Consider the following 11,519-nt stretch of genomic DNA (forward strand, 5'->3'; position numbering starts at 1 on the left):
CCAATAAAGCTGATTCTGATTTAGATTTTTGCTTGAAAAATTACTTTCATTCATTTCATTCATTTTCTACCGCTTAGTCCCTGAACGGGGTCACGGGGGGGCGGAGCCAATCCTGGCCGGCAATTGGGCGAAGGCGGGGTACACCCTGGACAGGTTGCCAATCCATCACAGGGCTAGAAAAATTACTAAAATAAATAATGGATCACAGTGTAATTTTTTGTCAATTGACTAATTAATAAACTAAAATTTTAAAGACACCTTTAAAGATATTGACTACTAATATAGGATAAGGATAATCACCTTTATTGGCCAAGTATGTTACACATAAGGAATTTATTTCCGGTACTGAACTGATGGCAGCCATCTGTGGCGCCACCTCAACCGAAGGGTCTAACCATCGGGGGGGTTTAGTGCCTTGCCCAAGGACACTTTGACACATGGACTGTCAATACCAAGATTCGAACCTTCAATCTTCTGGTTGGAAGGCGACTGCTCTACCCACCGCACCACTGTCGTCTCCCCAAAATGCACTTGTGACCTCTCATCATAGAATAGGTTGTGGCCTTAATATGGAGTCAGTTTTGAGCAGTTCAACTACATAGTGATATTTTATTTAAGAAAGGAAAGAGATGGTAGGATTTAGTTTTCTACAAGAAAAACAAATTTAAGAAATGATTTTTAAAATTTGAGTACAATTTTATGCATCAAATGCATCTTCTTCATCTTTCTCATCCCCATAATCACTGTGACCCCACAAATTTAACTTAGCACCCTATGAGGGTCACACCCCCCATATTGGGAACCACTGGTCTACAGACTAAAGCATGACCTGATGACTGCTTTTACTACAAAAGAGACAAAATTGTAGTAAATCATATTTTGAATAAACAATGCACAGTGAAACCATGTTGTAGGCATTATTCATTGTGTGTAAAGGTTTCTACATGTACGTACTTGGGTGTACATGTGTACACATGTGCACATCTGACCTCAGTGGACCTCGGCAGCCCTTAAATCAAAAAGTGTGAAATCAGTTCTTGCACACAAGCACACACCCACATCCTTCCCCTCACACACACACACACTCACATATACATACACACAGTAGTTGCCTATTAGCTAAATGAGTGAAAGAATATCTTCATATTTTCATAAAAAGTCCTGCTCTGGTTTTTTGAATACACCATTCTAGGAGTAAAGGCCCTCCTCAACACACTCAAATATCACACACACAAACACATGTACACATAATAACAGAAGCATTCACTGTCTGTCCAAAACTGCTTGTTGATTAAAACCAAATGTCTTTGAATTGGCTGAAAAGAGGGAGGGAAAGAAAAAACAACAAAGAGGAAGATGGAGAGACAAAAGAGCAGAGAGAGTGCAAGAAAGACAGACAGGGAGTGACAGGCAGACAGATGAAGCTGACAGATGTCTGGCTGAAACAAATGTGCCAGAATCTCAGCTCATAATCAGCCAAAGGTAACTGACACCGAAGGATCTTAATCTGATCTTAATCAAAGCTTTACTCTGAGATCTCTCTGGAGGACTACTTCAGACCATTTTCATACTGATTTTCTACAGTTTTACTTCTATCAAACAAGCTGTAGTATGGTTTCAAACTTCTGAATCAATGCACACAACCCAATAGTAAAAATGAAGTGGCTATATTCAGTCTCATTATCAGGCTTAGAAATCAGGAGCTACTTTTGAGGACAAGGTCACGCTCTAGGTATTGTTTATATATCATTTATACATTATATAATATTTAGGGAATTTGGGTGAGATTAATAACCTGAGTGGGTGTTTACATTCTATAACCATACAAATGAATGTTGTATGATGATAGAGTATGGAGCATGTCTGTTTATCCCTGTCTACACTGAGCAGGTTTTATATACAGTAACATTACTTTATATGTCATATAGAGATAAGATGAAAGTTTAAGGAGTCCTGGGACTGCGTTTGTTTTGTTTTTTTGTTTTGTCAAGTATGCGAGAATCAGTTTTGTTTGGGTACTGACATGGTTGTACTGTCAAGTTTTATTCAACAAGAACGACAATGAAGGACAGATTTCTATTTGTGTAATAACTGTTTTTCTTTAATGTTCACAGGGAAGATTAGGTTTAATGAGCTACGACATAAGGGAAGCTGTACTACTACATGTAGCCTTTTCATGATTTAATCTTATGAATCAGTCTGTTTGAGATCTAGGCCTTCATCATAACATACTACATAAATGCTTTTTATCACCACTAAACACAGCTAAATTATCCCTCTGTATGAACTACAAAACAGAGAAGCTGTTTCCAATTTTAAATATAATCTTTATGTATTTAACATGTCACTGATCTAATCCAAATGGTGTCATCTTTAGAATCCCTGAGCATTTAACAGTTTCTGTCAAATCCCTACATGTTATTACTCCTGTCCAAAATTATTCAAGTGTCAGAGATTATTCCCGACAGCTGAAACTACTCACAGTTCATCTGTTAATGGTCAGCAGCTTTGTTTCTCATGCCATGGTCCTGTACAGCAATAGCGGCTCACTAAAAATCCTTATTATACCACATTATGAAAAGCATTCAATTACAAGCTATGCCTTCATAAAGTAGAACTGTTTTACTTAAATAAAACTTAAGCATGGGACAGTGGGGTAGAAGTATAAAGTCATATAAAGTGATACCATTACAGATTAGTTCAGTAAAAGTGTGTTAAGAGCAAAGTAAGGCTGGATGATTCTAAATGGAGCTATAGTGTCACTAAGTGGCATACCACCACTACTGCAGTTTTAGTATGGGTTTCATAAAGGGCAATGCTGTTTAATTTAATAGTTTAGTCACTTGGTTTATTTAAGCTTCTTTTTCCCACAAATCCATGACTGACAATCTTATTTTGAGGGTTAGCTTTCAAAAAACTGCCCACCTGGTGGCTGTTTGCAGCATTGTTTTGTCCTCCATAATGATGATTGTGATCTAGTCGCTGTTTGTTTTCTCAGGTTGACTGAAAGTTGACCCCTTGGGCCCCTGGGCCTGTACAGAATATGCCTGTTTAATGAGTCATCCATGACTGCTCTATTGTTAATTGTACTTGTAATGGCATTTTTCAGAATATCCGTTTATATTGTTCATTTACATATTAAACTATAGTCTGCTAACAACTGTGGTAACCTTTCACACACTGGACAAGTGAACTCTGTTTTCTGCTGACACACTGAATGCCTAAGGTATCTTTGTTTACTGCAGAAGCAACTGTAACATCCACAGGCCTTGAAAGTATCTCCTGTGAACCTCTCAGTGTTTTGGAAATCAGAAACTCTTTGAACACAGATGCATAATTGTTCTCAGTGTACCCTCCTTTTGTGTGACGTTATCCTTGGCTTTATATTGAACTGAATCTTCCTTTATTCTTTGAGTCTCTGTAACATGCCTCTCTGAGTGCTGTTGTAGACAACTCCTTTCTGCAGAAATAAATTACACAGAAGACGTATCCATCTCAATTCTCTTTATTTCTCACTCACCGATGGTTGTTCATATATTATACAGAATTAAAGGAAACACGATTTTTTCCTTAACAGCTTGGTGTCAAGAAGTGGGATCCCTCGTGTGATCGTCTGGGACGAACTGCAGACAGTGACTGGCCTTCCTGGAAACAACAACACTCCAGCCCCTAACTCTCAACACTACCAGAGGGACAGGGGACTGCCCGCTGCCGCCCCGTATTGTCACTGCTGGGATCCAGCGAACTCACTTCCCTATAGCACCTCGGTGAGTGATGATAAAATAGTCACACACACACACACACGCACACACACACACACACGCACACACACACACACACGCACACACACACACACACGCACACACACACACACACAAATACAACCTCCCCACACCCACTGATGGTGAGGGACATAACTGTGTTGCCGTTCTTCAACAGGTCTGTTCACCTCAACCCAATCTCCAGGAAACACCACTGACTAATCTTAATCTTGTTTTGTTTGTTGATGGCTCTGCCTATAGAGATGCACAGGGAATTAATCGTACTGGTTATGCTGTGCGCTCTCCTCATGCCACTCTTGCCTCTGCAGCCCTCCCTTCACATTTCTCTGCTCAGGCAGCTGACTGAAACCTGTAAACTGGCAGAAGAAAGGTTCTGTTACTATTTATGCAGATTCTAGGTATGTCTTTGGTGTTGTGCATGATTTTGAATCTTTGTGGAAAAACAGACTATTTCTCAAATCTGATGGTAAACCTTTTCTTCATCATGACAAAGTTGCAGCATTGCTTGATGCCATTTTGCTGTCTAAGACCATTCTGTGTGTAAATGTCAAGCTCACTCTCACTGCTCTGATCCTATCTCTCAAGGAAACTCTCGTGCTGCTGCCAAGAAGGCTGCACTTTCCCCTCCTCCCACACTTTCCTTGTTTGTCTCCACTCCTGTCTCTGTTCCTAGCTCTCTCATTGCACTACAGTCACAGTCACAGTTGCACCACAGGTGCACCACAGGTGCAACTGTGACTGACGACATCTGGCTTGGACCTGATGGAAAACCCTGCCTGCTTAAACATCTCTTTCCCCACTATGCAAAACTTGTTCATGGACTTGATCACATCTCGAAAGGGGGAATGTTGGACATTACGAGTCAGCACTGGTTCACAAAAGGATTTTCTGCTTATGCTCAGAAATATTGTCAGTCATGTATGATTTGTGCAAATAACAATCCAGGTAAAACAACACAACTCGCACAGGCTGCACATCCTACACCTGACAAACTTGATGATGGATTTCACTGAACTGACACCTGCTGGTGGTACGAAATACTGCCTTGTTATGGTCGACATGTTTTCAAAGTGGGTTGAAGCTTTTCCTACTAAACACCCCAGCAGCCAGACTGTGGCTAAAGCATTGTTAACCGAGATTGTTCCAAGATGGGGAATCCCAGCCAGAATCAGCCATGATAACGGTTCTCACTTTGTTAATGCTGCTGTTCAACAGGTTGGAAAGTTTCTCAGAGTCGACCTCAGAAAACACTGTGCTTATCATCCAGCCAGTGGAGGAGTGGTGGAGAGAGAGAATGGGACCCTGAAACTGAAACTCGTTAAATGCTGAGAGGAAACAGGTCTGTCCTGGGTACAAGTACTGCCCATTGTTTTAAGCTACCTCCGAATGAGGAAAAGGTCAAGAGTTAACATGAGCCCTTTTGAAATCCTTTTTGGTCGCCCACACTCTCTGGGAGTGGAGTTTGCCACCAGACCCCTCCCCTCCACTGCACTCTGTGAAGATGACAACCACCCATACAGCGATCAAGATTCCTGAAAGAGTGACGTGGATCCATGCTAGTCACTGCAAGAATATGCCAAATCCAGTGAACGACCCAACATCACCTCTGCCTGTAGACGGTAAAACTGATGACTAGTGACATCTGACGCAATTCACTTGCCTGCACACACTTGTACACAGAAGAAGACTGTGCTGAATTCTAACAGTGTTAGAGCGTGAGCCAAGCGCCGCTCAACACTGCACCATACAATTGCATACAGTACATACAGTTCCTGAGAAGACACATACACGACTACCTACAGGCTGCCAACGATGGCCTTCGGAAGCCGGCTTTGATTTGTATTTGATTTGATTTGTATATCACTGCTTGCATTTCTGTCTGCTCTCTCCTTCTCCATCATTTTGTACTTCACTCTCCTGCCAAACAAAACAGGTGTCTCTGATGACTATGACCCAACTCTGACCTCCTCTACACCTACCCCGGTTCCGAACAACACCACACTCGATTGTGCTCTGACCAACACTGCACTCTGACGTTCACACCGAGCTGGTAATGACCAAGTGTCTCTCGGTTTTCTGTGGTTAGATCCACCTCTCTCACCCCATGCTTACGATATCAAAATGTGGTGGTGTTCTGCCAATTTTACAGCTAAGTCTAATAACCATTCCAACTGCTATGTTTGCTCTGCACTCCCTCTACTCAGCCTCTACTCTGCGTATTACTGTGCGTACTCTTACTTCAGCTGAGGAGGAGTATTATGTCACTCTGGCTATACGACCTTATCCTTACATTAACACTGGTAAAGCCCCTCCACCTCCACCAGCAGTCAGCTAGCCAAACCTTTTTTTTTAATTAATTTTAAGTCAAATAAAGTTTGATAAGTAGCTTTTATTCTTAACTTGTGAATAGGAGTAAAGTGAAGGACTTGTACTTTTATCTTTGAATCAAGTCCAATATTGTACTTTGAGGAGTTTGATAGCATATCAGCCTTGAGCTCACAGTAGAAATTTTTGTGAATGGAAAACTACTGACTTGACAATTGTATATACTTAACATACTGTATAGGTCTGACCTTGAAGAAAACTGTTGTTTGGTAAAAATAACAGATGGAACCGGCCGTTGTTGTGTTTTTGTGTAGAGGTATTGATAACCCACAGTTAGTCCCACCTACCTTGTGCTGTTTACTCCTCTCTTGAAATTACTTCATTTGCTTATCTCTTTAGAAAACCTGAATATGTGCGTGCTGTCTGTATAATCTCCTGCAGGACACGACGACTTTCCAAGAGCATTGAAACACACAAACCTCTTCTCCTCTCCAATCCAGTCTGTGGCAGTAATGTAGCAAACTGAAGACAAAATATTCGTAGCAGTAGAAGAAGAAAAGGCGGAATTGCAGCGGATGTTTTGGGGGACAGCTGATAGAGTGACTCACTTATTGTGGAATACATCGTATAACGTTGCACTGCTTTGTTCCACTGAATAAGTGTACGCTTTAAATGGTAAAGAAAATAATTAGCCTGTATTGTTGCAGTTGTGTTGTTAGCCTAAGTTAGTAGCATTTCATTGGATAGCATTAGCTTAAAAGAGCTAACACTAAAATTAAGGGTCGCCGTTGGTCGTGTGTCGGAATAAGCTTAACGTAACATTTTATGTTTTAGAAAAGGAATATGTTTAATGTGGATTTCGCTAAAGTTTAAAATACGAGAGTAGAAAAGGAATATGTTTAATGTGGGTTTCGCTAAAGTTTAAAATACGAGAGTATGTACGCATTTTACCCTGTATTAGTCCTAGTTTGTACCTCATCTGAGTCCTTGATTTGAACTAGTTGTTTACCTTGTAACTAAGTTACATAAGTCTTACTTGCCTGCCACACTTCACTGTTAACAGCCAAAGAAGCCCGTATCATAATACGAAGGAAAAAAGATGGTTTTGCAAGGATTTTACATAGTCACTGACGACTGTCTGCTCTTCAAAATCACCTTCACAGGAAAATGTCTAAAAAGTCAAAAAAGAGAAGGCGCAGGAAGTCTTCATGCTCCACTGAAGAAGATGAGGTGAGGAGAAGGAAGCTATGTTTATTTAATTTGCTAAAATGTTAAATTCAGAACTACAATTATTTTAATATTATGTATAAATAAAAATGAACAGGTTAGGCAGACTACATTCAAAATACGGGGTCCAATTGCAACCTCAGTGCAGCACTTTACCTGTGATTGATGTGTGCAGCATAAGTCATAACATCTCTGCTTTCCAGTTAATGACAGTTGTATGAACAAAGTTGTTAAAGAATCTGTGAATGCCACAGCTTTCTATTTTTTGGCCTGGGTAGTATCTAATGCAACATGACTCTGCATCATAAGGAATTGACTGAACAAATACTAGATTGTGAGACATGATTAAAAAATGAAGAAAGTACAAGAGCATCAGTAAACCTTTCAGTATAAGCAAAAACACAGTTGCAGCAGTGCTTAGAGGATATAGGAAGAGCTATACTAATAACCAAAGACTCAGGCCAAAAATATCACACACAGTTACACAAAGCACAAAACCTCCAGAACTTTGTCAAAGATAAGACAAGATGAACCTATATTAGTCTCACAACAGGGACATTCACGAGGCTACAGCAGCAAGGGGGGAAAAAATCAAGCACTCAGCGGTAAAAGAAGACTTTTATCAATATAAAATATAATAATAGAAAGTAAAACTAACATGAAAAGAAACCTGATGATTTTTGGCAGTACGTTTATTGGTCAGATGAAAGCAAAAATAAGTTTGTTTAGATCAGTTGTGGTCCAGCATGTTTGACATGGGCCTGGCCAGGACTGCCACAGTAGTGCTGACTGTGAAATATTGAGGTGGGAGTGTGCTGATATGGGGCTACATGAGTGCAAAGCTATAAGGGAGATGACATTTATAGATGGCACGAGTGAGCCAAGTTTGTGTCCATCAATGCAAGTTTGTGTCCATCAATACTGAATGAGAAGCTAAGCCATTTTCTTAAGAATCTTGGACGTGGAGGAATTTTCTAAAATGATAGCAGTCCCAAACACTGCATAAATCCTACAAGAGTTTTTTAAAAAGAAAATGTGACCTGTAATTTCCCAGACTTTAATCCAATCGAACCGCTTTGGAGCATTTTAAAGCTGAAGGTAGAGCAACAAAACATCTTCAACAAAGAGCAGCTGGAAAGAATCATAAAAAAAAAATGCAGAATATCCTTCCTGTACCACAGCAAGCTGTTCAAAAGTGTTTTTGTTTTATGTTTTCAGGCATCCAAAGAACAAGATATTGCCATCAATTGTGAAACTGCCAAGAGGAAGCGAGATGTAAACAGTCGGGAGAGGTTAGATACAGTATACCTGACCTTTAAGAACTAACTAGGCTAATATTGTGCAGTTGCAGTTATGCATTATTCACATAATGGTTTTTAATTATCTCTGACTGTGATATTTATTCTCTTCTTCCACATGCAGCTTTGCAGCAAAACCAGGGAATTTTGTTTCTTCTACTGTGAAAAATAATTCCCCAAGCACCCGCCAGGTCAAAAAGCCTGTCTACAGACTGGCAAAAACACATGCCACAGGCCATAAAACTGTTAATAAAGACAAAGAATATACAACAAAAAGTGTCACTGAGCAGTTCCATGGGGGAAACTGCTCTAGTAAACCAAGACTTGAAATTTCAGGAAAAGATAGTGGGAGCAAGACTGCGGAAAAGAGACCCTCGAAACCTTTGTTAACTGACACTGCAGGTACAGTTTGTCAGAGAACACAGAGATTCTCTAAAGGCAGCTTAGAAGAAAGTTCTTCCCAGAGGATCCCATCAAAATTAAAGCAGCAGCCAAAGAGTCTCAGTTTGGTTCCTGCCGAACAGAAAGAATGGAATGTACAGAAGAAGAGGAGAGCTGAGGAACCACCAAAAACTGGACATGACTACAAAACTGTCAAGGCTTCCTCTGTCTCTAGAGATTCTTTAAAGCAAAACAGAATTGAACTGGTGAAAAAGTTCTGCCAAAGGCATCACGAAAGTAATTGTACAGGCAAAATGAGCCTATGTACAGAGTCAAAAAATCCTTCTGTGTCTGTTTTGAAGGAGTCTTCCACTTCAGCCAAGCCCCCTGCCTCAGAGAGTAGCTTTAAGAATGTCACTTCAGTCCATAAGAGTGTCAAATCAACATCACATATGACAGCCAAGTCTTCATTTTCTCAGAAACAAATGTATTCTCTCACACCAGCTCTGCCTCCAAATTTTAAGATGCCAAAAAAAGTTGAACCAAGGCAAGTCGATTGCACCAGTGACAATAATGAAGCTATTTCTACAAACACAAATCTGAAACATGGGAACAAGAGTTCAGATTCTGGGGTCTCACTTAGAATCTCCAAGCATCAAACTGTTCAACAACCTCACAGCTGTTTGGATTTCGCTCCCAGCTTTTCATCTGAGGAACAAGATAAAAGGTCATCTTTGCCCAGCCAACTTCCAACTGTGTGCAGTACTGACACTGAGCCATGGCATGATGAGGTAACCAAAAACATGAATTATGTCGTGAAAATATCAGTGTTAGCTAGTATGTTAAAAATATGTTGTTGTAGTGGTTTGAAATGGCAGAGAGAATGTTTGTATTTTGTTTTGAAATGTGATGTTCTATAGATGCAAGTGGTTGAAGAGCTTCACCTTGCCCGCTCTGAGAAGAGGTTGGAGGTGAATGTAATGCAGTGCTATGGAGAACTGACCTGCATGGACATAGACCTCCCAGAAGAGAGAGCTACAAACACACACTGTAAGTATAACAGAATAAACAGTATATATACTTTATGGTGTGTTTACTGTATATATATATATCAATCAGAGACACGTTTGTCCTTTCATCTTGTGTAAAATACAAACTATTAGTGAAACATAAAGTGAATCCCAATTCCCCTAATTGCATCCACGTCTCCCTCACTTATGTAGTTTCCTTGCATCTTAGTCCCGCCCACATAAGGTGAAAGGAGAGAGGAACCGAGGAAACATGTTTTAACTGACAGGAGACTATCCTTATGTGAACCATCCAATCACAAACTGGTTTCCAAAGGGCGTGTCTATCCGTAGGAGATATCCGTGAAAGATGCACTTGTCTATTGTCGGTTATAGCTCTTCCAGGCAGCCGCCTCACTCCTCAGAGCAGAAATCAGAGCCTCACTTGTGTCTTTTCCTGCCCATGTAAGCTGCAAGAAAAATGTGAGGAGAAAGGACTCAGTGAAACATGTTGCTAACAACATTAGACATCTGATCCTTCATCTGAAATGTCCAATCACCAACTGATTTCTGATAAAGGAGTGTCATTTTAAAAAACTTCTGCGAACGATGTTCTTGTGTACCCTTGGTCATGGCTTCTCCAGTACCGTCTTCACTCCTCACATCCTACAGACCTCTGGTTCGACCAAAATAAGGGAATTGCAATTTACCTATAGTCTCAAGTGACCACATGGAGGCACTGTAAGTTAAGCTCAAAATTGTGTGCCTTGTAATGCTATTGATTCCCTAGAAACTTGATAAATAATTTGAAAAAAAAAAACTCTTCTTAGATTCTTCACTACCAAGATTTAATCGTAACCTGAAAAAAATGTCAAAAAGGTAATTAAATCATGTTGTATCATAATAGGGTAATTACGAAAATTATATTTAATAAAAACATTTTCCAAGCTGAAGTCACTGAGGTAGTCAAGAAGCTTCTCGGTGGCAAGGCACCGGGGGTGGATGAGATCCGCCCTGAGTACCTTAAGTTTCTGGATGTTGTTGGGCTGTCTTGGTTGACACACCTCTGCAACGTCGCATGGCAGTCGGGGACAGTGCCTCTGGACTGGCAGACCGGGGTGGTGGTCCCTCTTTTTAAGAAGGGGGACTGGAGGGTGTGTTCCAACTATAGGGGGATCACACTCCTCAGCCTCCCTGGGAAAGTCTATGCCAGGGTACTGGAGAGGAGAATTCGACCGATAGTCGAACCTCGGACTCAGGAGGAACAATGCGGTTTTCGTCCTGGCCATGGAACACTGGACCAGCTCTATACCCTCTTCAGGGTGGCAGAGGGTTCATGGGAGTTTGCCCAACCAGTCCACATGTGTTTCGCGGATCTGGAGAAGGCATTCGACCGTGTCCCTCGCAGCGCCCTGTGGGGGGTGCGCCGGGAGTACGGGGTCCGGGGCCCTTTGCTAAGGGCCACCCGGTCCCTGTACGATCGGAGCAGGAGCTTGGTT

The 11,519-nt window shown here is 41.0% G+C and overlaps 1 protein-coding gene across 3 annotated transcripts in view; it reads left to right on the forward strand.

Moving 5' to 3' along the window:
- The first annotated feature begins 3,856 nt into the window (after window positions 1-3,856).
- swt1 (SWT1 RNA endoribonuclease homolog) overlaps window positions 3,857-11,519 on the forward strand; it is a 23,881-nt gene continuing 16,218 nt past the window's right edge. Inside the window, exons 1-6 of one of the 3 annotated variants that reach the window (XM_020602766.1) lie at window positions 3,857-5,832; window positions 6,549-6,782; window positions 7,271-7,337; window positions 8,553-8,626; window positions 8,757-9,804; window positions 9,934-10,063. In XM_020602766.1, the coding sequence (XP_020458422.1) occupies window positions 7,275-7,337; window positions 8,553-8,626; window positions 8,757-9,804; window positions 9,934-10,063 (1,315 nt within the window). In that variant the 5' untranslated portion in view covers window positions 3,857-5,832; window positions 6,549-6,782; window positions 7,271-7,274. Of the gene's footprint in view, window positions 5,833-6,145; window positions 6,783-7,270; window positions 7,338-8,552; window positions 8,627-8,756; window positions 9,805-9,933; window positions 10,064-11,519 lie in introns of those variants that run through there. The other 2 variants (XR_002275161.1, XR_002275162.1) reach the window with 2 other exon arrangements.

Source organism: Monopterus albus, unplaced genomic scaffold, assembly GCF_001952655.1.
Source record: "Monopterus albus unplaced genomic scaffold, M_albus_1.0 scaffold58.1, whole genome shotgun sequence".
In the NCBI taxonomy this organism is placed as follows: domain Eukaryota; kingdom Metazoa; phylum Chordata; class Actinopteri; order Synbranchiformes; family Synbranchidae; genus Monopterus; species Monopterus albus.